Source organism: Moschus berezovskii, chromosome 20 (assembly GCF_049115385.1).
Source record: "Moschus berezovskii isolate FMDL1 chromosome 20, NW_MosBer_1.0, whole genome shotgun sequence".
Classification (NCBI taxonomy): Eukaryota; Metazoa; Chordata; class Mammalia; order Artiodactyla; family Moschidae; genus Moschus; species Moschus berezovskii.
In genome coordinates this window covers 66,636,770-66,663,812 of record NC_142479.1, presented here as the reverse complement: position 1 = coordinate 66,663,812, position 27,043 = coordinate 66,636,770, and the positions used below count along the sequence as shown (strand labels likewise).

At 53.9% G+C, this 27,043-nt stretch overlaps 1 protein-coding gene across 1 annotated transcript; it reads right to left on the bottom strand.

The window, feature by feature from the left end:
• Positions 1–566: 566 nt before the first annotated feature.
• QRICH2 (glutamine rich 2) lies at positions 567–25,375 on the bottom strand. The gene is made up of 20 exons (XM_088829326.1): positions 24,600–25,375; positions 24,345–24,434; positions 22,695–22,754; positions 22,177–22,287; positions 16,144–19,189; positions 14,799–14,884; positions 13,608–13,705; positions 12,975–13,089; positions 7,824–8,084; positions 6,988–7,110; positions 6,837–6,911; positions 6,483–6,647; positions 6,258–6,379; positions 5,574–5,639; positions 5,251–5,352; positions 4,415–4,618; positions 3,616–3,763; positions 3,253–3,340; positions 2,195–2,320; positions 567–748 (listed from the first exon to the last, which is right to left on the bottom strand). The coding sequence occupies exons 1-20, from the start codon at positions 25,107–25,109 to the stop codon at positions 567–569; spliced, it is 5,778 nt and encodes a 1,925-aa protein (XP_088685452.1). The 5' UTR covers positions 25,110–25,375.
• Between the last annotated feature and the right edge of the window lie 1,668 nt (positions 25,376–27,043).

Sequence of the window (27,043 nt, the reverse complement as noted above, 5' to 3'; positions counted from 1 at the left end):
ACTGGAGTGGGCTGCCATTTTCTTCTCCAGGGGACCTCCCCAATTTGGGGGTTGAACCCGCATCTCTTACATTACCCTCACTGGCAGGCAGATTCTTTACCACTAGCACTTACTGGGTAAGCCCCTCGTTTTGCAAGCCAGAGAACCTTCCCAGGCGCTGGTGGCCCCATCTTCCCTAGGATGTGCCAGGAGCCAGCCAGCGGCCACCCTTAAGCCTTCACCCCAGGGTACAGCCTGAGCAAGGATGTGAAGCATCTAAACCCTCCAGAGTGCCCTGGGCGGTGCCTGTGCCAGAGAAGGCCTTAGCACTGGGTCCAGCCAAGGTCGGGAGAGGGCCAACCCCCTGCAGGCCTGCCATTCCCCGGTGCCTGGGGTCTGGCCTGTGCTGCCACCTCCTCGCCCTGGGTGCTCTACTCAGTCCTCTTGAAGCCCTCAGAGAACAGCTGGCCCTGTTTGGGGGGAGCCACGTCCATCAGGCTGCAAGAAGTCTGCTGTCCCACCTGAACCAGGACCAGAGGAGCCTCGTGGCCCCGAGCTTTCTCCTAAGCATTTATTTATAGCTCTGCTCAGTGAGCAGAGGTGGACCGCGGCCCCCGGGTGGGTTCCTGGAGTCCCTCCCCAGGAGGCACGTCCTTGTGCACGTCCAGCCCCAGCAGGTTTGCCGTCTCACCAGGCAGGTGGGCTGGGTTCGGCTGGGAGAGGCGGCCCTCAGTGGAGACAGGTCTGTCTTTCTGGTGACGGGAAGGAGCTGCGGGACAGGAGGGGCCCCAGATGGCTCAGGCTGACTCCCACGCCCACCGGCGGCCCACTTTGGCTTGCCCAAAGCCCCACTAACCAGGCTGAGCCAGGACATCATGCTGGAGGGTCAAGCTCTCCTATGAGCCCTTAAGCCACACTCCTTTATACTCTGAGTTAAAAATAAGTCAGGGGCCAAGAGCCTGCCTCTTTGTTAACATTCCCCCTATTAATACAGGGACTGTTAGGGCCACACTGACTTAAATCAGGGCAGGAATTTCTCTTTAAGACAGCTCCCCCGTCCTGCTTCTGTAATGTGCCTTTGGAGTGGACACTAGGGTGCCAGGGAGAAGGAAGCTAAGTTCCCCCAAGAACAGTCCTGGGAGCCTGAGCCACAGGCCGATGCTGTCTGTCCCCTGCTGAATCCTCCACTCCAGGCTATTTGCCTTCGTCACCAGCGCTGGCTCTGGGGCCAGACGGCTTGGCTTGGAGCTCTGGCTCTGCGGCTTTCTAGCTGTGTGACCTTGGGCATGTACTTTAACCTCTCTGTGCCTTGGCTTTGTCAGCTGGAGGTGGGACCAGCAATGGGCCCTATCTTTTAACACGTGAGGATTAAAATTATTGATTCACACGTGTAAAGCTCTTCAGCAGTGAGGAACCCTTGGCAGAGGCGAGGCTGCACACCACCACTGCTGCACTGGTTTCTGCCTCCTGCAGGCACTGGGGGCTGGAACTGGAAGGCTTGGTGCAGAGGACCTCGGGCTGCGGCTCTAGACCTGGGTGGGGGTGCGGTGGGGCTCCCTGGGCCTCCTTTGCAGCAAGTGAGCTGCAAAGCATTGTGGGTACATAAGTTTTCATGAGAAGAAACTCAGCAGCTTTCTTAGACTCTGCAGGGGGGCTCCTAACTTAGCAGCCAGAATTCAGCACCCTTTTATTGACAGATGAGGAAACTGCCCAGGAGGAGGGGGAGACGTGCTCAGAGTCACCCAGCAGTGGTCTAGCCCCCCAGCTCCAGGCCACTGTCCCTCTCTGGCCCCCATGGGTAGTCAAACCCCGGGGGAACACTTAGCCCTTGGGCTTTCAGGCTGGATTTGGTCCCTCTGGGGAAAGCACAGACTCTGAGGACCTCACAGGCGCAGGAGAGTCGGTGCGTGTGAGCAGCAGGGAAGGACTTGGGCCTGGAGCCAGAGCTCCGGCCGCAAGCCCACCCCTGTTTCCTCTTCCCTGAAATGGGGGCAGTGACAGTACCTGCCCATTGACCTGGCACAAAGCAGGCGCCCGGGAGGGAAGGGTTTCTCTCTCCTCCCTCGCATCCCATCCCTCAGCTCCCAGGCCCCTCTTCTCTCCAGGGGAATAAGGGTATATACCAGCCACGGGCAGGAGAGGGGCCTGGCGGGGCAAGGAGGAGGGTCGGCGGGCAGTGCCGCCCAGAAGGCCCCTCCATGCAGGGAGGAGCTACCTGAGTCGTTGGCAGCCAGCGTCTGCGCGCTCTGAGGTCGCGAGGGCGGCTGGCCGCCGCTGCTGAGGGATTGCTGCCGATGCCCGTGGGGCCGGGGCTGCTTGCTCCTGTGCTTCATCCCCGCGTCTGATGGGAGACGGAGCGGGGAGGGTCAGTTCTGACACCGGCTGGGAGCTCTGAGGGGCCGTGGGGAGGGGGAGAGGGCGGCAGGCTGCTGGTCTCAGCCTACCTCAGCGGGCGCCCTTCTCGGTCTGAATTCATGGAAATGCCCTTTATAAGCAAGCACTTCATTCATTGGAAAAGACCCTGATGCTGGGAAAGATTAGAAGGCAAAAAGAGAAGAGGGCGGCTGAGGATGGCTGGATAACATCACCAACTCAGTGGACGTGAATCTGAGCCAACTCCATGAGATAGTGGAGGGCAGGGGAGCCTGGCGTGCTGCGGTCCCTGGGGTCGCAAAGAGTCAGACATAACAGCGACTGAGCAACAACAGCACTTCATCCCCCTGTATGTCTGTCTGGCCATCTGGCCATCTGTCCATCCACTCACTCCACTATCTACCCACAGACAGCAGCCCCATGCCAGGTGCTGGGTGAGTTCTGGCCCTGGGTTTACAGTTTGGGAGGGGAAGTGACTAGAAAGATGCATATAGACCTGTTAAGGCCCAGAGGGAAGTGACAAAGCACATCCAGGATGGCCAACTGGAAGGGGACATTCCAGAACAGGGGAGATTCAAAAAATGGTAGGGGCCTCAGGAAGAGTTTTGAAGAATGAGTGATGCTGGGAACAGAGGCTTAGGTGGGAAAACTGGGTGACAGCCTACGGATGAAGTCTGGCCAGAAAAGATGGGGCCACGACACTCCTGCTAATTGGCTAAGACTGGACAGCTGTCCCCCTTCTGCAAACACTGACCTGGGGGCATTTGGAGTCAGGGAGGTGGAGGAGAAGGCAGTCGGGGTCTGGTGGCCCCAAGAAGTGCTGAGGCCTCCAGAAGCCGGACAGACCATGTGGGACCCAAGCAAGGAGCCTGAGGGCCTCTGGGCCATCTGGACACTCACTGTCTTTGTCCAGGAGGTCCGGCAGCTTTGTTTCCATCCGTCCCTTGTAAATATGTCCGTCCAGGCCCAAGATGTCCACCTCATCGTGCTGTGGAGACAGGTGGGTACCCATGGCCTCCTGCTGCCTAAGCATCCCTCCTGTCCTCTCTCTTGAGCCAAACGAAAGGGGACAGGGCTGGGTGGCCGGGATGGCTGTCTTCTTCCCAGGAAAGGAAAAGAACCTGAGGCTTTGCTTGGGTCTGATTAAGAAACCGCCCCCGAGGCTGAGGGCCGAGCAGGGGACTGCTGGCGGCTTTTCCGGAGGGACCTGGGAGTCTAGGGGCCCTGGGGGGCCTTCCCTGGAGGCTCCAGGAGTGTCCCCACCTTCATGGCGATCTGGATCTCCTCGGTGGGGTACAGGCCCTGCGAGAGGTGCTGCAGGCGGATGCGCCGGTAGGGGTAGGTAAGGGTGTGGCTGCCCCCGCAGGGCCGGGGTGCGGAGGAGTAGCTGTAATCAGCCATGTCTGGCAGCCTGCGGTGGAGACGGTGGAGTCACAGGGAGCGGGTGTGTCCCAGGACACACCTCGGTGGGCGTGGGGGGTGCAGGTGAGGGCGGTGCTGCCAGGGGGCTCCAGGGACTACCGCTTAGCCAGGACAGGGCGGGGGATGAGCGAGCAGGCTGGCCTCCTGAGGGCCACGCAGACACACACACACACTCCCTCTCATACACACATTCACACACACGTATTCACAGATCCTCAAACACATTCACACATACGTTCGCAGACATACACACATTCTCTCACACACGCAGAGCACACACATAGGTGTTCACACATTCAAACGCGCATTCACACACACACACATTCATCTGCTCACGGTATTCACACGCATTCACACACTCACACGTTCACACACATGTGTTCACACATTCTCAAACACATTCACACGTGTTCACACACATCCACACATACACATTCTCTTGCATTCTCAAAAACACACAGAGAAACGTTCACATACATATGATCACACCCACATTTTCATGTACACGTGTTCCCATTCTCACAGACACACACAATCATATACTCTCTCCTACATGGAGGCCCCACTACACACACACACACACACACACACACTCTGCCCTCCCCGGTGCCAGGCTCTCGGGCCTGGCCGGGCCACCCACCGTTTGTAGCAGGGGGAGCTGAGGCACTGGGCCTGCAGCAGCTCACGGATCATCTGGCTGCTGGCCTTGACAGAGCCCCCGAAGTGGATCTGCACCTTCTCGATGTCCAGGAGCATCTTGGAGTGCATGGTGCGCAGGCGCCCCACGCTCCGCTCCACCTGCCCCAGGTCCCCCCGCGGGAAGCTGCTGCTGCCCAGCTTCAGGCTGTGGGGTGCAGGCCCAGCGGAGGGGTGAGCCAGGCCCCAGCACCCTCCCCGGGAAGCAGGGCCCTGTGGGGTGGGAGCCCCCTCCACCGAACCTCAGGGACCAGGGCTGGGCTTGCCGGGGAGGGTTTCCTGAGCCGAGAGCATGCAGGAGAGCCAGAGGGGAGAGCAGCCCAGTCCATCAGGCCCCCTAACACTCCTGGCCCCTGTGAGCTCCAAGGGCAGCTTTGAAAACCAGCCTTTCCACTGAACCCCTGGCCTCAGGAGGTGGAGAGGCTGTGGAGAGGAGGGCAAGAGCCCCGGAGGGCATGAAACACACCCCCTACCGTTCATCTCACACTCACAGAGCCACCCCCTGCCTTCCTCCCAGGCCCAGTGTGAGCAGGGAAAGGGCGGGGGTTGGGGGAGTCTCAGAGGCAACATCCCACCAGGACGCCCAGCAGGGGCGCGAAGGCAGTGGTTGCTAGGTCAGGACACCCAGCAGGGGTGCAAAGGCAGGTGGTTGCTAGGTCTGCCCTGGGAGGAGCTGGGAGCGGCTTCACAAAGCGCCCTAGCACCACCCTGCCCCAGCCCCACGCTTGCCCGCCCGACCCCCTGCAAAGCCCTCACAGGACCCCACGGCACCGCCCGTACTTGCGGCTCTGCTGCCGAATCTGCTCCAGTTCAAAGACCGTGTAGGGGCGGACGGAGCGGTGCCCGGGCAGGCAGGGGCCCACGGGAGTCATGGGGATGACTCTGGGCAGGGGCAGGGAAGGGAGGGTCAGAGTGAGAAACCCCAGAGTCCAAACCCATCACCCACTCCTCACGCTCCACCTGCCGGAGGAGTCTTCCGCCCCAGGGACTGAAGGGCAAGGGGTAAGAGCAGCCCGGGGCATACAGCGGACCGGAGAGAGAGGAGGCGCAGATGAACTAGAGGCAGGCAGGGAGTGCAGAAGACGCCCGCTCGGGGCACTCACTGTCCAGTCACAGGTGTCTCCAGGGGACGGTCACAGGAGAGGCAGTGGAAGTGTGCCAAGAGCTGCCTGTGAGGGGTGGGACACATGCAGAGGGGGAGGACACTGCCCAGAGGGTCCCAAAGGGAGGGATGGAGAACTCAGAGGGTTTGGCTGGTAGGCTGGATGCTCAGCGCCCAGGGGGACGGCCCCAGGCCACCGGAGGCATGTCTGGGCCCCGCTTCCGCACACATCAGCTACTAGAGATGCCCATTTCTGGACACATGTCTAGCACCCATCCACCCTAACCCCAAGCTGGCAGGGCTCTCAAGGGCCCCGGGGGTGGGTGCCCTGTGTAAGCCTTGGGGGCCCTCTGGTGGCCAGGAATGGAAAGACTGGGACTCAAGCTGCCATGAGCCAGGCACCCCCAGGAGGACTCACCCCCCAAGGCTGCCTCTGGTGGCCTGGGGCCTGTCACGGTGGGAGCTGAGCTCTGGGGGCTGTGGACCCCCTCCCACCTGTGCCCAGAGAGCCTTATGCCCCCCTGCCCTCCCTCTCTGCTATAATATGAATCGGCCTGAGCTACAAGAGCTTTTGAAGCTCTGTCCCTTCCTACGGCTGGACTGTCCCAGATAGGATCCGCCAGTTCCTCCGAACACACATGGGGACCCTCCAGCCGGCCCACCCTCGCCCCCTGCCGTGTATCACCTCCGCATGGCGGCTGCCTCGTCCGCCTGGTAGAGTGGAGAGCGCTCTTTGAGCTGCTGTCGCAAGGATTTCCACCGATCCTCCAGCGACTGCTTCACCGGGTCCAACTCCAGGCGGTCCAGCTTGGGGGAGGAAGCGGGGGGCGGGGGGCGGGGATCCAGGTGAGCTCTGAGAAAGCAGGTGGGGGTCTGCAGTGCCCGGAGGAGGTGGCGTTACCCCGGTCACCTTGTTGTCCATCTCCACCAGGAGCTTGTCCAGCATCTTCTGCCAGTCCTTCTCCTGCCCCGTCATCTTGGCTACCAACTCCTGCATCATGTGGTTCAGCTGCTCCGTGGTGGCGTCAAACTGGATGCGGCTCACTTTGGCTGCCAGGGCACTCTTGTCGGCTTTCTGCCCAGAGACAGGGGTACAAGATGCGCCCCCACCAAGATGGGAGAGGGCCACGGCGGGGCCCTGCTCCACGTAGCTCAACACTGATGCTGAGCCCACATCCCACCTTGGGCTCCTCTCCTCTCTGCCTTTTCAAGAGTGGGAGCAATGGGACCTCCCTGGGTGGCCTTTCTTCAGGCCTGGCCTTACCACATCGATTTCCATCTCCAGGTGTTCCCTGTTGGCCTTCTCCTTCTCCAGCTTCTCCAGACCCTGGTACAACACCTGGGAGGCCGAGGGAGCAGAGAATAAGGAGCAGGGAACCGGGGCGCGCCCCAGCCCCGCCCCCACTGGCCCTCACGTCAATGTCCTTCTGCTTCTGCCGATGGTCTTCGATGAGGTTGCTGGTGGTGATGTTGAGTTTCTCGCAGTCGCCCTGCACCTGCAGGATGGCGCTCTGGACGTGGCCCAGCAGCTCTTCATCCTGCGCAGGACAAAGGCAGGCTCCCTGGGGTGGCCCCCCACCCGGCCCCCCCACCCCTACCCGGGGTACTGCCGCCCCCAACAGGGGAGCCCTTAGAACATCACCCAGCAGACAGGCCGACATCAGACCCCACTCGAGGCCGCCTGGGTTGCCATCATAACCCACCACCTCCCCACGGACTAGCCTCCAGGGACCTGTCCACTGGTGCAGGTGATCGGTAGAGGTGGTGAGCTGCCCGGGGCCCCCGAGAGTTGGGATGTGGTCTGCAGTCTCCCCTCCTGCCCTGAGCTGAGTGTGAATTCTGGAGTCCAAGCAACAGGCCTCAGGGACTTGTGGTCCTCCCTGCCCCACCCCCAGCAGGCCTGCCCATTATAGGGGAAGAGAGAAATGGACCAGAAGACCAGTGTGAAGGAGCAGGGGGCAACAAACCCTAACGCTATGTCAGCGTCCCCGAGGCACGAGAATGGCTCTACTCCACTCCTCCACCAGCTATGCTGTCCCCATCCCCACTCTGCCCCACAGTCCCCTGTCCCCAGGGCCAGCTTGATGGCTGCCCTCGCTGTGACCCTACAGAAAGACCAGGCAATTTTGGGCGCTTGCTAAAGGGCTCCATCATGCAAAAGTGAGCCAACATCCCTCCCCTGGGGACTCCCTAAGCTGCTCCTGGTGGGCAGGTTGTTTGCAGCTACCCAGGAGGGAGGCAGGCACATCACCTGGCTCTGCAGTTTGGCCTTCTTGGAGGGCCTGGAGGCAGCCAGGTTGTTGACCATGTTCTGGAGCTGCTCGTAGCGCTGCACCAGCATGCTGACCTGGTGGCTCAGGTCCAGGCTGCAGGCCGGGCAGGTGGCCTCAGGGTCGATCTGGCTGGGGGCCAGGGTGCTCAGGGTCTTGTGCGGAGCCACATTCAAGCTCATGGACAGCAGCGTGGAGGACGAGGCCAGCATGTTCTCAATGATCGTCCTGAGCTTGTCTAACTGGGTGTGGGAGAGAGGGCAGGTGCAGGGCAGTGAGCGCGTCACCACACGGTCACCACCAGCCTTTCTGCCTGACTTACTGTGATCCAGGCAGTTGCCTTGGTGCCTCGCAAGGTATGCAGCTCACGGGAGGTGCTCCGTGTCTGTCCATTAAACAGTGAACAGTGTTCCCAGGGAGGGGCGGGCAGGTTGCTGATTAAGCCCTTGCAGGAAGGGGGCTTCTGGACCTTTCTCCAGCCAGCCCATTGGTGCAATGTGAGAATGTATCTCCTCTAACTAAATCCCAGAGTGATGATGTCCATCAGTCAGTCCACAAACAGTGTGAGGTCACTGGCGACACACAGGCCCTGGGCAGAGGAGCGGTGGGTTCATACATGCTCTCTCCCCGTTTGGTATGTAAATAACAATAAGAGAACGTGACTGTCTAATGCCACCTACCAAAAAAGGCAACTCGAAATGGATTAAAGACCTACATGTAAAACCAAGACCGTAGAACTCCTAGAAGAAAACAGGAAGGACACTTTTTGACATAAACTGCAGCAATAGGGGAGAAGGAAATGGCAACCCACTCCAGAGTTCTTGCCTGAAGAATCCCAGGAACGGGGGAGCCTGGTGGGCTGCCGTCTATGGGGTCGCACAGAGTCGGACACGACTGGAGCGACTTAGCAGCAGCAGTAGCAGCAGCAGCAATAGGACTTCCCTGGTGGTCCAGTGGAAGAATCCGCTGGGGACATGGGTTTGATCCCTGGTCCAGGAAGATCCTAGATGCCATAGAGCAACCACCCCACCTGCCACAACTGAGTCCAAGGGCGGCAACTCTGGAGCCTGTGCTTGCATCAAGAGAAGCCACGGCAGTGAGAAGCCTGCGCCCTGCAGTGAAGAGTAGCCTCTGCTCACCGCAACTAGAGAAAGCCCACGGGCAGCAGCGAAGACCCAGCGCAACCAAAGATAAATTATAAGAAATAAAATAAATTGTAGCAATATTTTTTTGTCCGCCTCCTAAGTCAAAGGAAATAAAAGCAAAAATAAACAAATGAGGCCTAGTTAAACTGAAAAACTTTTGCACAGCAAAGGAAACCACCAACAAAAAGATAACCTATGGAATGGGAGAAAATATTTCCAAATGATCTGACTGATGAGGGGTTAATATCCAAAATATATCAGCAGCTCATACAATTCAACATTCAAAAATCAAGCAACCCGGTTTAAAAATGGATGGATATCACCCTTATGGCAGAAAGTGAAGAGGAACTAAAGAAACTCTTGACGAAAGTGAAAGAGGAGAGTGAAAAACCTGGCTTAAAACTCAACATTCAGAAAACTAAGAACATGGCATTTGGTCCCATCACTTCATGGCAAATAGATGGGGAAACAATGGAAACAGTGAAAGACTTTATTTTCTTGGGCTCCAAAATCACTGCAGATGGTGACTGCAGCCATGAAATTAAGACGCTTACTCCTTGGAAAAAAAGCTATGACCAACCTAGACAGCATATTAAAAAGCAGAGACATTACTTTGCCAACAAAGGTCTGTCTAGTCAAAGCTATGGTTTTTCCAGTAGTCATGTATGGATGTGAGAGTTGGACTATAAAGAAAACTGAGTGCTAAAGAATTGATGCTTTTAAAGTGTGGTGTTGGAGAAGACTCTTGAGAGTCCCTTAGACTGCAAGGAAATCCAACCAGTCAATTTTTAAGGGAATCAGTCCTGAATATTCCTTGGAAGGACTGATGCTGAAGCTGAAACTCTTAATACTTTGGCCACCTGATGTGAAAAGCTGACTCATTGGAAAAGGCCCTGATGCTGGGAAAGATTGAAGGCAGGAGGATAAGGGGATGACAGAGGATGAGATGGTTGGATGGCATCACTGACTCGATGGACATGAGTTCGAGCAAGCTCTGGGAGTTGGTGATGGACAGGGAAGCCTGGTGTCCTGAAGTCCATGGGGTTGCAAAGAGTTGGACACGACTGAGCAACTGAACTGAACTGAACTGAGAAGACCAAAATAGATATTTTTTCCAAAGAAGGTATACAGATGGCCAGCAGGCACATGAAAAAATGCTTAACATCACTACTTATTAGAGAAATGCAAATCAAAACCACAATAAGATATCATCACACACCTCTCAGGAAGGCTAGCATCAAAAAGTCTACTGGGAATGTAAATTGGTATAGTCACCATGGAAAAACAGTACAGAGATTTCTAAAAACACTAAAAATAGAATTAGCATATGACCCAGCAATTCCATTCCTGGTTGTGTATCTGAAGAAAATGAAAACACAAATTCAAACACACACATGCACCACAATGCTCACAGCAGCACTAGTTACAATAGCTAAGATATGGAACAACCTAAGTTTCCATCAACAGATTGAGAAGATGTGGTTTATATATTAAAATGGAATACTACTCAGTCATAAAAACTGAAATTTTTGCCATTTGCAAAACAACTTGGATGGACCTCTAGAGAAGAGAATGGCTAACCACTCCAGTATTCTTGTTTGGAGAATTCCATGGACAGAGGAGCCTGGAGGCCTAGAGTCCATGGGTTTGCAAAGAGTCAGACATGAGTAAGCAGCTAACACTTTCACTTCACTTTCATGGATGGACCTAGAGTATTATCCTTAGTGAAGTGAGTCAAAGACAAATATTGTATGTTGTCACTTATATGTAGAATCTAAAAAATAAAACAAACTAGTGAATATAAGAAAAAAGAAACAGACTCATAGATCTAGAGAACAAACTAGTGGTTACAGCTGGGGGAGGGCCAAGGGAGGGACAAGATCAGTTCAGTTCAGTTCAGTTCAGTCGCTCAGTCGTGTCCAACTCTCTGCGACCCCATGAATCACAGCACACCAGGCCTTCCTGTCCATCACTAACTCCCGGAGTTCACTCAAACTCATGTCCACAGAGTCGGTGATGCCATCCAGCCATCTCATTCTCGGTCGTCCCCTTCTCCTCCTGCCCTCAACCTTTCCCAGCATCAGAGTCTTTAAGAGGTGCAAACTACTGTGTATAAATAAGCAGCAAAGCTATATTGTGTAGTACAGGGCAATAGAGCCATTCTTTTATAATAACAGTCAATGGAGTATGTTGCTGTTCAGTTGTTTAGGATTGCTGTTTCCTTTCCTTATCCAGGAGATCTTCCTGTCCCAGGGATTGAACCCATGTCTCCAGCTTGGCAGGCAGATTCTTTATCACTGAGCCACCTGGGAAGCCCTCAGTGGAGTATAATTTGTAAAAATACTGAATCGCTATGTTGTGCATTCGAAACTGATGTAACATTGTAGATCAACTATATTTCAATTAAAAAAAAGAATGTGACCAGTGCCACCACTGCAGGGGTCTCTCATGGCCTGGGTGGGAACAAACTCCTTCCACTGGCCCTCCTGCTCTCTTATGGATGCCGTGGTCCCAGTTTGTCCCCATAAAGGACTGGTCCTGGATAGACACCAGACTGGCCCAAGATCTGTGACGTGTTGCCTGCCTTGGGGAGAGGGGCTGAGCCAACTTAGGGCTCCCCTTCTTGGAAGCATGTGAAATTGCAAGGCCTGGGGCAGCCCTTTTGGACCATGTGTGAGAGATAGGAAAGCTAACTGACACAGGGAAGCCAGCCTAGCGTTCCGTTATGACCCAGAGGTGTGCAATGGGAGGGGGGAGGGAGGCTCAGAGGGAGGGGATATATATATATATATATATATGACTGATTTGTGTTGTTGTACAGCAGAGACCAACACTGCATATTAAAGCAATTATCCTCCAATTATAAAATAAATGAAAAAATTTAAAAAAAAAAGCCGACGGAATACAGAAGGGAAGAGAGATACGGCGGTATTTGAGAAAGATGGATAAGGAAAGGGACACGGAGGCATAGACAGACACAAAAGACACAGAGGGCTTCCCTGGTGGTCCAGTGGTTAAGAATCTGCCTTGCAAAGCAAGGGACACTGGTTCAATCCCTGGTCCGGCAAGATCCCACCTGCCGAGGAGCAACTAACCTGGTGCTCCAGAACGACTGAGCCAGTGTTCTAGAGCCGACTACTGAAGCCCGTGCACCTTGAGCCTGTGCTCTGCGACCAGAGAAGACACTGCAGTGAGAAGCCCTCGCACTGCATTCAAGAGCAGCCCCTGCTCGACGCAACTAGAGAAAGCCCTCGCACGCAGCCAAGAAGACCCAGCAAAGCCAATAAAGAAATAAATAAATCTTTTTCAAAAAAGACACACAAGGACAGACAGGTAGTAGTGGCCCGGGCCAGATTGGTCCCTTGGCCTGGAAGTTTGCCCTTCCCAATTTCCTCTACACGTCTGTATTTTCAGCCAGGCTCCTATTGGCCTGAGCTCAGCATGACTCTTGCCACCAGAAGAGTTGATGCTCTTCTGAAGAGTCGGGAGCTGGGCCTGTCCAGCGGCGGGTGGATGCCCTCCTGGTGTGGCCCTGGAGAGCCCCAGAGGTGGCGAAGCTCAGACCTGAGCCTTGGGATAACACGTGACTCTCAAACACACCATCTACTGCCATCCTATCCAAGACAGTCACTCCTGGGTTTTGAAATGGTGCACACCGCCATCCTGGCAAACTTGGAGGGGGTCCTGAATGGGGCCTATAGCATAAAGGGGTTCCCTTTGTGAGCCCCCTGGGTCCATGACTTTGCCCATCTGATCCTTCTATGGGCACTCAGAGAGCTGGTCTGAGTCCAGACAGTCCTCACTGGAAACATTCTGGGGTGACCAACACTCACGATGTAAAGGCAGACACTCCCAGGAGAGTGAAAAGACAACCCCCAGGATGGGAGAAAATACTTGCAAAGTATATATCGGATAAGCATTTAGCATCCCCACCACCCTCAGTCAGCTCTGAGAAGGGCCCTCGTCCCTGTTGCTGAAGGTCCTCACCTGATCCTGCAGGTAAATGGAGGCTTCGGAGACCGAATGTTCCATGCTGACCTTGCCCTTCTCCTGGCTCTCCCTCAGCTCACCCAGCTCCTTCTCGATGTTGGCCATGGTGACTCTGTGTGCGCAAGAGATGGTCCAGCCCCACTACCCGCCCAGGGGCCGGGGCCTGCCATGGCCAAGCCCCGGCCGTCAGGGATGGAAGAGGCAGCCCAGTGCTCTTTCACATCCCCTCTCCAGGCTCTGCCTAAAGCGTCCAAGCCATGCCTGCCATGGAGGCAGGTGCCCAGTGTGCCTGGCTGAGAGGCTTCAAGGGGGTGAGGCCTGTCCCTGCACAGAGACTGCTCTGAGGGGCTCCAGCAAATGCTTTGAAGCCTCCAACTGTGGACAGAATCTAGGGAGATTTTTGTCCGGGGTGAGGAGTGCTCTTCCAAGCCCTGGTGCTGAACTGTTTTAAGAACCTGGGAAACTTCCACTAGCAACCTGAACTAGGTACGGACAATCTTAAGAGCAGACATGATCCAGGTCAAAGATAGCAGTCAGTTCAGGAAGGAGGGGACCAGAGGCTGCTACCGCCTCCCTGGCTGCAAACACGTGATGCCCAGACATAAGCTGCGCTCGGCTGGGGGATTTTACCTGAGGATACTCAGCTGCAGTTTCAGCGGGTCACCTTTCTCCTCCTTTCCTATTTCTTTCTCCCCATGACCCTCCAGGATCTTGCCCATCTTCTCCATCTACAAATCCAGTGGAAGAGGAGTGTCAGGCGGGCTTGAGATCTCCAGCAAGCTCCTCCCCCACTCCCTAATCCTTTCTTTCTTTTTTTTCCATACCGTGAGGCTTGCGGGATCTTAGTTTCCCAACCAGGGATCGAACCCCGGCTGCTGGCAGCGAAAGCACAGAGTCCTAAGTACTGGACCTCCAGGCAAGTCACCCCACCCCCTAATCCTAATCCAATCCTCTAGCAAAGCCTGAGGTCCCTTCCTGACATTCAGTCTGTCTACCCCGTGGATGAAGATGCTGTTGCTTAGTTGCTCAGTGTCCGACTCTTTGCGACCCCATGGACTGTAGCCCGCCAGGCTCCTCTGTCTAGGGGAGCAAGAATACTGGAATAGGTTGCTATGCCCTCCTCCAAGGGATCTTCCCAACCCAGGAATTGAACCAGGATCTCTTGCATCGCAGGTGGATTCTTTACCACCTGAGCTACCAGGGAAGCCCGTGGATATAGGGAGTTGGCATTAAGAGAATGACCAGGGACTTCCCTGGTGCCCTGGTGGTCCAGTGATTAAGACTTCACCTTCCAATGCAAGGGGTATGGGTTCAAGCCCTGGTCGGGGAGCTAAGATTCCCACATGCCTCAGGGCCAGAAAAAACCATAAAAAAACAAAAGCAAACCATAAAAAAACAGAAGCAATATTGTGACAAATTCAATGATGACTTTAAGTATCATCCACATCAAGATAAAAACCTTAAAAATAGAGAGAAGGACTGAAGACCTAACAGCCCCGCTCCATGACTGCTGGCCCCAGACAGTCCCGCAAACTCCAAGGCTGCTCCAGGGACAGTGGGTGTTGCTGGAAACGACCACATGTAATGGAAGGAGCCCAGGCCACCTTGCTGGCTCAGTGGGATCTTAATAGCTTTGAATGTCAGGTTTTAGATCCAGGAAAGAAACACGCTGAAACCTGGGGTGTGCTTCCCATCGGAGGGGACTGTAAAGACCCATGTGATAGTAACGGAGGTGAAAGGATTGTGTAGTCCATGAAAATGCAAATGGAAAGTGGGATTGTTGGCACTGGAAGCAAAGCAGGTGGACCCTCCCTTATTTACCTTTGCTTTTTCTTGTTGAATTTCTTTGGTCAAGGCCTTTAAGGTCTTCAGCTGTTCCTGCAGGTCAGGGGGTATGGACTTCTTGACTGTGGAGAACAGAGGTCTTAGAGTCAGAGAAATCAGATTTCTAATGGCTCCCAATCCCAGCCTCACAATGAAGAACAACATGGATCATTTATCTGGCTTTTCCTGGGGGCTTGGGGGGAGAGCGGATGGGAAGAAAGGAGTGTCTTTTTAGGGCTCCCCTGATGGCTCGGTGGTAAAGTATCCACCTGCAATGCAGGAGACATGGGTTCAATCCCTGGGTCAGGAAGATCCCCTGGAGGAGGAAATGGCAACTCCCTCCAGTATTCTTGTCTGGAGAATTCCATGGACAGAGGAGCCTGGCGGGCTACAGTCCATAGGATTAGGTAAGAGTTGGACATAACTTAGCAACTAAACAACGACAACAAAATCCTTAGCCTTAAAAGTCCACCTAATGCTTAATATCCTAAAGGATATTACCCATTTAACCCACAACTGCCACTCAAACCTTAATTCTCTGGGGCTAGAGCTGTGAATGTGCGAAGGTTCAGTTTAATTTTTCAACATCCTCTCTCCCCATGCAGCCCAACACAGTCATTTTCCTCTTGCTCAGCATTTTCCTGGCTGCTTTCCAGAGAGTCCAGCAGAGGCACAGGAACCTGCCTCCCTCCTCTGTTGAGGCTCCTTCACTCCTACGGGTTTAATCTCATCTCTTGAACCCTGAGGGCTTCCCAGGTGGCTCAATGGTAAAGAATCCACCTGCCAAGCAGGAGATGTGTGTTTGATCCCTTGGTCAGGAAGAGCCCCTGGAAGAGGAACTGGCAACCCACTCCAGTGTTCTTTTTCTTTCCTTTTTTAAAATATTTACTTATTTGGGGGCATTGGGTCTTAGTTGTAGCATTCAGGGTCTCTGTCGTGTGGCTCGAGGGCTTCTCTCTAGTTTTGGTGTGCGGGCTTAGCTGCCCTGCAGCATGTGGGATCTAGTTCCCTGACCAGGGATCAAACCCATGTTTCCCTGCACTGGAAGTTGGATTCTTAACCGCTGGACCACCAGGGAAGTCCCCATTCCAGTATTCTTGCCTGGGAAATCCCATGGACAGAGGAACCTGGCGGGCTCCAGTCCATGGGGCTGCAAAGAGTCAGACATCAGTTAGTGACTAAACACCAACAACTTGGACCCTTGAAGACTATGGGAGAACCCAGAATGGCTGAGAGTGAAAATGCCCTTTTCGGGGTCTCAGGCAGAGGTGCAGGAGGAGAAAAGGATGAAACCAGCTGAGGAGGAGGACAGTGGCCTCTCCTCTGTGCATGCAGCACCCACCCATCAGCGTCAGCAGGTACTGGATCTTCTCCAAGTCCGTTTGGCCAGCCTGTTCCTCATCCAGGTCCTTTATGTTCTCCTTAAGCTCCATGTAGAGGGCGATAATCTCTCCTATCATACGAAATGTTTCCACTGCTATGGGGAAGCTAGGAGCCACTTTATCCAGTGAGTCATGCCTCTCACTCTGAGTATCACTCCTTTCAGATGAACCTCGGTTCAGGTAGTCAAGGGAGTGTGTGCTCCTGGGAAAGGGGGCCTCTTGGCTTGGGGAAGTCTGAACAGAAACTCCAGGTTGGCTTAAGACATATAGTTCTTTTGGACCCGCACCTACCTGGACTTGCTGATCTATACCTTGATACCCTGGGCCACCATACATTAGACCCTGGGAATCTGGGATAGAGTCAGGAACAGCCTGGTCATGCTCTGGTTCAGGTGTTTGCAAATGCTGTTGATCCTGGGGTGCAGATCCGACAGCTGTGCTTAATGGTGTTGGGCCACGCTGCAGCAAACCTTGTCGATACATTTCTCGTAGTGCCAAACCTTCTCGGTCTGTACCTGATGGTGCCAGACCTTGACTGGCTAGGAGTGATGACGCCTGACCATCCTGACCCCTGCCAGGAGGTGCCACACCTTGCTGGTATGGGCGTGGTGATGAAAAACTTCGAGAATCAGCACGGTATGCTGGAAACCCGAGAAGCTCTGTGCCTGGCGGTATGCTTCGACCTGTGCCAGATTGCCTCCCCCAACGCGGATCTACTACAGGCTGAACCAAACCCTGCTGATCAGCACCAGGCTGCATGAAGCCACGTGGATAGGCACCAGGTTGGATCAAACCACTTGGATAGGCACCAGTCTGGACCAGACCAGGAGGATATGCCCCAGGTGGGACCAAGCCAGGCATAGATATATTAGGTTGAAAAAAGCTGTATCGACCTCTATCAGGCTGTACTAAACCATACTGATCCACTTGAGGTTGTACCAACCCAGGCTGACCTGTACCGGGCTGCACCACACCAGCCTGACTTTCACCAGGCTGAATCACACCAGCCTGGCCTGCACCGGGTTGGATCACACCAGTTTGACCTGTACCAGATTGCACCAAACCAGGGTGACCTGTATCAAGTTGCACCAAATCAGGCTGACTTATACCAGGTTGCACCACACCAGGCTGACCTGCACCAGGCTGCACCAAACCTCGATGATACATTCTAGGTTGCACCAAACCTCGATGATACATTCTAGGCTGCATGAAACCAGGGTGACCTATACTAGGTTGGACCAAACCTCGTGGATAAATTTCAGGTTGCACCAAACCTCGCGGATACATCCCAGGTTGCACCAAACCTCGTGGATACGTTCTAGGCTGCATTACACCAGCCTGACGTGCACCGGGATGGATCACACCAGCCTGACCTGCACCAAGCTGGATCACACCAGCCTGACCTGCACCGGGCTGCACCACACCAGCCTGACCTGCACCGGGCTGGATCACACCAGCCTGACCTGCACCGGGATGGATCACACCAGACTGACCTGCACCGGGATGGATCACACCAGCCTGACCTGCACCGGGATGCATCACACCAGCCTGAGCTGCACCGGGCTGGATCACACCAGCCTGAGCTGCACCGGGCTGGATCACACCAGCCTGAGCTGCACCGGGCTGGATCACACCAGCCTGACCTGCACTGGGATGGATCGCACCAGCCTGACCTGCACCAGGCTGGATCGCACCAGCCTGACCTGCACCGGGATGGATCACACCAGCCTGAGCTGCACCGGGCTGCACCACACCAGCCTGAGCTGCACCGGGCTGGATCACACCAGCCTGACCTGCACCAGGCTGGATCGCACCAGCCTGACCTGCACTGGGATGGATCACACCAGCCTGACCTGCACTGGGATGGATCACACCAGCCTGAGCTGCACTGGGATGGATCACACCAGCCTGACCTGCACCAAGCTGGATCGCACCAGCCTGAGCTGCACCGGGCTGGATCACACCAGGCTGACCTGCACCAAGCTGGATCGCACCAGCCTGAGCTGCACTGGACTGGATCACACCAGCCTGACCTGCACCGGGCTGGATCACACCAGCCTGAGCTGCACCAGGCTGGATCATCTCATGCTGCTCTGTGCCAGGTTGTATGAAGCCAGATGTTCCCAAACTGGGCTGTACAAAAATTTGCTGATCCATGGGATATATTACAAATCCATGCTGATCTACATCAAAAGGTACCAGTCCAGACTGATACGTGCCAAGTGGTCCCATACCACCCTCGTCCATCCCAGGAAGCTGAGCTGTGCTAAGCGGAACCACACCAGGGTGATCTGTACTAGGCTGCTCTGATCCTGGCTGATCTCTGCCAGGTACCAATGGTGGCACCGCATCACTCTGAGCCATGCTAGCTAGTACCAATTCCTGCTCATCCATTCCAGGCAGCATCACTCCAACCTGATCCACACTGAGGGGAACCATGCCAGGCACATAAGTGCTGGGATATAGCAATTCAAGCTGATCTGAGTCAAACGATCCGAATCCATATTGATCTGGTCTTGCATAGAGGTAGCCTTGGCTAGCAAACACTCCCCTGTGCTGCTCTGGGGACACCTGAGGGTGTCGATCTCTGGGCAAGGACACATCCTGATACACTGGGCCAAGGTGTGCATCCCGTTCATCTCTGCGTAGATGACCTGAGCTGTGCTGCTCTCTAGACCGGCGGCGATCTGACTCTGCCCTCAACTGGGACATAGATGGTGGATGGGGTCTGGCCAGGCCAGCTTCATCACGGGCCCTTAAGTGCTGTTCTCTAGCCGGAACCCGAGTAGCAGAGGAAACTCTGCTTCGTTCCCTGCCAGGAGGCCCATCAAAGGAGTATCCTATGCCGCTGGTTCCTGAAAAGGTCTTGTCTGTGATAAAACCAGCAGAGTCCATAGCCTGGTCAACACTTGGATGCTTGGTGGAGATTCCACTTGCAATTAGGTCATTTGATGTTATGGAACTCTGTCTTTTGCGCCGCTGAAGTCCTGTTGATGACTCTGAGATCTGGTGAAAGAGGAAGAAAGAAATCAGTGGCTCTAAGTAAAAAGTACTCATGATAGGAGTCAGAGGGCAGGAAGTCTGGGGTATCCGATGAAGATGATTTAGAGCCCTTGGGGAAAAAACAAACACCCTTTCAAAACTAAGCTGGACACAAAGACTGACTTTGACATCCTTGAAAGACAGTTCTCCGGATTTTTGAGTCTGTACATTAGCAAATGGTATCCTTATATGTAATTTTCCTCATAGAAGACAGGAGTTCACTGGTGGTCCAGGAGTTAAGAATCCATATGCCAGTGCAGGGGACACGGGTTTGACCCCTGGTCTGGGAAGATTCACGTGTTGTGAGGCAGCTAAACCTGCACACCACTACTACTGAAGCCTGTGGGCAGAGATAGCCCAGCACCAAGACAAGAGAAGGCACCGCAATGAGAAACCCATGCACTGCAACTAGAGAATATTCCCTGCTCGCCGCAACTAGAGAAAGGCCACACATAGCAATGAAGACTCAGCACAGCCAAAAAATAAAAGAAAAAAGAGGGGGAAACCTGCTAAATCACATGATCAACTCCAACTTTTATTGAGTCTACAAATAAAGGCCATGAGTAATTTATTTAGTTTACAATATAAAGTCTACTCCACCAGTGACCCATTGCTGGCAGTAGAAGCGTACACAGTAGGGAAAGTAAACCATGTATTTAAAACGTTAAGCACAAACTCAGAAACGTCATAGATAGGAATTGTCTGTATTGACTCTCACAAAAGAACAGGCATACATGTACAAAGACAGAGTCTGAGGCATTGTTTATGAAAACGGCTTATCCACAGGGGACCAAGAGGCCTCCCTGGTGGTCTAGTGGTTAAGATTCCATGCTTCTGGACTTCCTTGGTGGTCCAGTGCTAAAGAATCTGCCTGCCAATGCAGGGAACACTGGTTTGATCCCTGGTCCAGGAAGATTCCACATGCCGTGGAACCACTAAGCTCATGTGCCACAGCTACTGGGCCCGCACTCTAGAGCCTGGCTCTGCCACATGAGAAGCCGCCACAGTGAGAAGCCCGCGCAACTAGAGAGCAGCCCTCACTCACTGAAACGAGAGAGACTCACACAGCAACACAGGCCCCGTGCGGTCAAGAATAAAATTCTAAAAAAAAGATGAAAGGAGTTGACTACCTCCCATGATCCTTCAAGACCTCTCCCCTAGGGATGCAACTGATACAAGAATTGCTTGAAGAAGTACCATGAGGAGGAGGAAGGAGAGAAAAAGAAGGTGGAAGAGAAGCATCAGCAGCACCTCTGGGTATATGAACAAAGCTGCAGAGAACTGCCCCATCAGCCACCAGAACACACCCTTGGGAACAAGTGGTCAGTGTCCTTTCACACTCAAGTCCTGGGGTGAGCATCTTCCACGTGAATTCTGAGCTCCTCGAACTGTAGCTGCTACACGGACAGTGTCCTTGCTCACGTCTGCGTCTCCAAGCCCTCCTCTGTCCTCATCACACACACCCCCACCCACTGTACTCACATCCAAGCTTCAATCCTGCCTGTCTACTCATGATGCAGGCGGACAGTGTACCTCACAATCCCCTTAGGGTTACTGCTAACAAGGCAAAAAAAAAAAAAAAAATTGGGCTCAGTCGTGTTGTATTTCCTCAGCTCGAGAGAGTGAAACTCTCCACTGCTTTCATTATGATCATTACTGACTCTTGCTTCTCAAAAATTAATATTTATATTTATTCTCATCTGCTTCTGGGGCTGTTCATGATTCTGAGCAACTGTCAGAACCCTGACACTGTCTCACTTCTGGAAAAGTCTAGAGGCGCTTCTGTCGGGGCTTATTTTTAGGTCTTGCAGGTGTCTTCTGCTGGCACCCCGAAAAACGTGCCGCTCACTTGAAACACAGAATAGTGATATGTGGGAAGATGCAAAAAAGCTTTGGCTTAAAAAAAAAATGACAGTGAAAGCAGAAGCCACCTTTCTCTAGGCTGGTCACTTGGTTTGCAGGCTCTTCTTTGAGCTCTCTGATGCTACTTTCCTTGAAGAGGGCCCTGAACTCAGAAAACGAGACTAGAAGGGTGTCTTTGTATCCAGATGGTATTTGGCGCATCCCAGATGGCCACTTGGTGGCGCCAAAGGGCCCGCTCTCTTTCCCCTGCTTGTCTGTCCGTCCGCAGGACCCTTTCTGAGGAATCCAGATACATAGAGGAAAAGGAATGTCAAGACCAAAAGGGCACTTAACCCTTGTCCTTGAGGGTCATTTGAAAATAACCACTTTATTCAGACAAAGAAAGCTTGGTTTGCTTATCCTATGCACTGCCTCGAGGCAGATGCCACCTGTGTGTACAAGTCACCATCAGCAAAAGGCTCCCTGGACGGGTTTTATTTCCACGGCTGGTCACCTTTGTGCACTGGTAGTGAAGGAACTCATGCGTTTTAGGACAGACTCTAAGGGAACTTTGAAAGGCTAGGAAAGCAAATCAAAACTATGCTCTGGGGACTTTCCTGGTGGTTCAGTGGCTGAAACTCCATGCTCCCAATGCAGGGGGCCTGGATTCAATCCCTGGTTGGGGAACTAGATCCCATGTGCTGCAACTAACAATATCTCACATGCCACAACCAGGATCCGATGCAGCAAATAAATATTTTTAAAAAACAAAACAGACAAAATCCGGTATTGAGGAACAAGTTCTCTCCTTCGTTGTTCGTGGACCTCCAAATCGGAACCACAACCACGAAAGGCAATTTTGGCCAAAGCTAGCCAAACAATAAATACATATTCTGTTTCTAGGAATTTACCCTATGAATACCTTCACTTGTGTGAATGTCACATTACAGCAGGGTTCCTTATAAGCTTGGGGAAAAACATTAAAACTATCCATAATATTAATAGAAAACTCGTGAAGGAAATTATAAACATCCACCTAACAGAACACTGTGAGGTTCAGGGGCCCCTTCCAAGACGGCCCACCCCCAGGACCCCCCACACTTATTTACCGTTTGTGAGCCCTTCCAGCCGTCAGTAATCGCCTGCTCCAGCTCTTCCCAGGTGACCATGGTAGCTTCTTCTGAAGACGGCATCCCACTCAGCTTCCGGTTTAATAATTCCTGACAGGGAAAGACAACACACACAGACAAGCACACACACACACCGAACACACACAACACACACACCCCTAGTTTAATCCCAGGAAGCTTTAGGAACAGAACAGAACAGGATGGGGTAGGCCTTTCCGAAGCCCCAAGGAGAAGTACTGTCCTTTAAGAAACCAGTGAATCTTGGGCAGCTGGTTTTGTGTCCCGTGTGGGCCCCAGATGGATCAATGAGCAGGGAAAGAATGTTCCCACATGCCAGGGATGGCACCCCAAGAGGCAGGGGACATACATCACCCTAGAATGAAGGCATGCAGACCCCTGGGGTGGGAATCTGGGTGAGCCCTGGGAGAGGGGCCAGGCTCTGGGCAATCATCCTACCCCCTCTCACCACCCTTCCCTGCAGAACTGGCTGATATTACCAGGAATTCGTCCCTTTCTCTAATTATCCTCTCCAGTTCTTCAATCCGTTGAAGGAGTTTCTGGAAGAAGAGTTCAGAGGCTGAGGATCAAAACAGCCTCTCCAGTGGCCCCCCCCCCACACACACACACACAAGACAGAAGAGGAAAGGAGGTCCTTGGGTCTCAGAGGAGCCCAAGGTACACAGAAGCTTGCCAAGCCAGGTTCCCCATTCTCTTGCCAGCCAACAAGACAAAGGGACACAGGCGTGGTGGGTGGTACCCAGGGGCTGCGTGCCTCAGACAAAAATGGTGCAGGGGTGGGACCCTTTCTTTGGTCCCAGGATGCATTTCATACAACCCATTAGTGGGACTTTGGAATCAGACTGACCTCGCCTCTCAAGAACAAAGATGATTGCGTGTCTGAAAGTCTGCACTGTTTAAAGGGAAAAGTGCCTCTGAAAGATCAAAGCGAATCGCTACCACTTAAGTCGCTCCTTGGGGCTTCCCGGGTGGCTCAGGGGTAAAGAATCCACCTGCCAATGCAGGAGACGTGGGTTCAATCCTGGGGTCAGGAAGATTCCCTGGAAGAGGAAATGGCAACCCACTCCAGTATTCTCAGCTGGGAAATTCCTTGCACAGAGGAGCCTGGTGGACTACAGTCCATGGCATTGTAAAATGTTGGACACAACTTAGCAAAACAAGTGTCTCCTGAGAACTTTGGCAAACCTTCAGAATCTACTAATCTAAAGGTAAAGCAGCCTTTAGTCTAAAGACCAAAAACAAACCCCAAACCTAAAAATGTGCTCGGTCGCTTCAGTTGTGTCTGACTCTTTGTGACCCCATGGACTGTAGCCTCCCAGGCTCCTGTGTCCCTGTGGTTTTCCTGGCAAGAATACTGGGGTGAGCTGCCATGTTCTCCTCCAGGGGATCTTCCTGACCCAGGAATCAAACCTAGGCCTCCTGCACTGCAGGGGGATTCTTTACTGCTGAGCCACTGGGGAAGCCACAAACCTAAAACCACCACAACTTTAAAAAGAAAAACTTCCCAGAGCAAAAATGAGTCTGGCTGTGGGCTGGAGGCCTGAGATGAAATGGGCATGTAGGCCTGGTGGCAAGTCCCTTCTAGAGTCTCGGTGGCCTCCTCCTTTGAGCTTTTCTTCTCCCTCAAGTCTCTCTTCTCTTCCTGGGCTTCCTCCTAATTGCTCCTCCTTCTTCCAGCTCTAATCCCGGACTCGGCCTCATATGGACCTGAAACAGGAGCCGGGCCTGGTATCTCCTGGAACAGATCCATGCCAGGGCTCTGCTGTTCATTGGCAAATGCTTACGCTCAGGGCTTCTGGCTTCTCTCTCCAAGGAAACGAAGATTCAAGGGAGAGAGGTGTTGCCTGGGGGGCTGCGGGTGGTGACCCATGACCCTCTTCATTCTAGCTCCCTTTCCTTGGACCAAACTTTTATCCCTCAACACCCATCACCTTGATTCTTAATTCTAGTTTAAAGGAAAGTCATTTAAAGAACATTCTGAGAAGTCCTTGGGCCCTCTCTGGGTCTATTCAGGACGCATGGGTGTCTGACAAGTGGTGGGTGAGCCCCGGCTAAACAGAGGAGAAGGAGGAGGCTGCCCAGGAAGGGGGTCACTCAGCTCCCCAACGTGGGTTCCCTGCCTCCCTCACCTCGGGCTGCAACTCAGGCTGCTCCTTCTTTTGATGGGCTTCCTTCAAAATCTTCATGTCTTCCATGAGGTCCTGGAGCAGCTCGGGGCCCTGCGAGGTAGAAAACGAGCCGCGGGGCTCCCGACCTGGGCCCGACAGTCCCACGCCTCCCTCCGGGCTCCGGGACTCCTCCCAGGAGCGGGTCTCGGAAGCTCAGCTCCCTGGGGGCGGGGCGCTGGAGAGCGGCCTGGTGGGGCGGACCGCCCGCACACCCACCTGGAAGACCTGCTTGCTGTCCTTCTTGCCTTTCGTCGGCCCTGTCTGCCCCTTCTCCTGCGTCAGTAAGGCCAAATCCTTCGTTTCCAGCCAGTCGCGGTGGTCCAGCCCGCCAGCCTGGGTGGGGAGGTGCTGCACGTGCGCCACGATGGCTTGCACCTGGCTCGCCATGGTCTTGAGCTGCCGGCCGAGGTCCTGGACCTGGCCGCCCAGGTCCTTCACCTGGGTCTCCAGCGTCTGCGCCCTGGCCACGCTGCTCCTTCGCCTCTCTCTGGGCCCTGGCAGCTGCGGGGTGCTGGTCGACGCCCGCGGGGGCTCAAGGGAGCGACTCTGGTCGAGCATCGGAGACTGGAAGTCGATCTGCGTATCCTGCAGGTTGAGGTTCTTGAGCATGCCCACGAGGAGCGTGTGCAGGGCCGTGAAGTTGACGGCGCCCACCTCCGGGGTGCCGATGGCGAGGTCGACCAGCTCCCGGAGGGAGACCGAGGGCGCCGCCGTCGCGGGCGGCATCGTGCGCCTTCTCGAGCGGCCCTGCCCGCCTTACTGCGTGCCCCGCCTCCAGGGCCTTTCCAGCCCGAAAGGCCCCGGGGCGCCCCTGCCCCTGGGTTCAGCCGCGCTGGGCACCAGTCTCGGTCTGGAGCCTGTCTGGAGGACGGAGAGGAAGCGCCCGGCCACCGGGCTTCCCTCTTCGCGCCCAGGAAACCCGGGTCCTGGGACCGCAGAGCCTCCGCCGTCAGCCCGCCACCATCCGATCACCCCAGCTCGAACTCGGGAGTGCAGTGTCCAGGCGTCCGGCGAACGTTTGGAACGAAGTTGGTGGCCCCGTTCGCTGCTCGGTTGTGGGGGCCCCCACGCGCATTCGGGGAATTCCACGGAAGAACGCACCCTGCAGAGAGTTAGCCTCGGCGTGGAGACCTGCCGGTCCTTAAAGCCATCCCAGACCCAAGGAGAGCCTGTTCTAGTGGGTTGGGAAGCCGTGGTCATACCCCAAAACGCCACCAATTTTGATTCTCAGTAAACGCCCCCCAACCCCCACCCAGGGAACACATCAATTTGGGGTTAGAAGGGTGGAGGCTCCCTAAGGCTCACCTAGATTCCAGCTGATTCACTCTGGGGGTGCTGCGGGTGGTGTCACAATAATGCAAAGATTTAAGAGGCCTCATGGCCACTGGGTTTTGTGTGTTCCCTTCACCCGGCGATGGCAATCTAAGAGAGACAGCCGTGAGACTGCCCCTTGGGCACAGCTCCCAAATCTTTGCTCAATCAGAAGGGAAGGTAACTTAAAGACCAGTCACACTGCCCAGGTGGTTCCAGTTAGCCACCAGCTGACAGAACTTCCTGTGCTGCCTTGGCCTCACTTATTTCAGAACAGACTCAAGGTGGTCACAAGCCAGCATCTCCCCTGGTTACACCGCAGGACCGATGAGATAGGACCGGGGAAAGCGATGCTCTCAGCAACTGAGGCTTGTTCTCCCATACCAGAGTCTCCCAGGAAATGGGTACCGCTTTCAGTGTTTACCTTCCAGATAAAGAAAACCTGCACCAGCACTTCTACTAGTTATTTTCACTACTTTTCAAAGTCAAATTTTTAGTTTGAACTGGTAAAATTGAAAGCCTCCATGTTCACTCCCTACCCACCTACAAAATAAAAGCAGTTTCTTGGAGTTAAACAAATCTTTAATCTCCATGAGAGAATTTTTGTTCACTATTATATTCCCAGAGCCTGACACACAGCAGGCCTTCAGATGGGTTGTTGAGATCAGAAGAAATTATTCAGACCTCCCTGGTGGTTCAGTGGTTAGGACTCTGTGTGTCCACTGCAGAGGGCACAGGTTCGATCCCTGGTTGGGGAACTAAGATCTCACATGCCGCGAGGAGTAGCCAAAAAATAGGGGAAAAAACTTCTTTGCAGTCTTTTGTGCTCATACACTCTATATCAGAAAACATAAAGCCAGGCCACAGAACATAGCTGAAGCTTTTGGATCGAGCATCGGCTGTACTGGAGGGCGAGATGTGTGGGCTTCATCAATGCTGAGTTCAGGGACCTTCCAGAATACGACTGCTACCACACTAGCTCAGGCCAGAGCATCAACTCTCTGGGCCCTCACGTTTCCACTTTCACGTCTGAGACTTGCTATCACATCAGGCACTCACTCAGTTCAGTTCAGTCCTTCAGTCGTGTCCAACTCTGTGACCCCATGAATCACAGCACGCCAGGCCTCCCTGTCCATCACCAACTCCCAGGCACTCACTAGGGCTCACTAAATGCCAATGCAAAGGGCTTATTCTAATATACTCCAATTCTAATCCCAGGAAATGTACACCTAAATGCTTCTGTTATGTAAGTACATTTCAAATCTCTTAGAGACACAGAAAACACTCACTGGAGGTATAAATGGAATTTGGGGTTGAAAAGGACCTTGGTTTTCTATTCCAAACCTCCT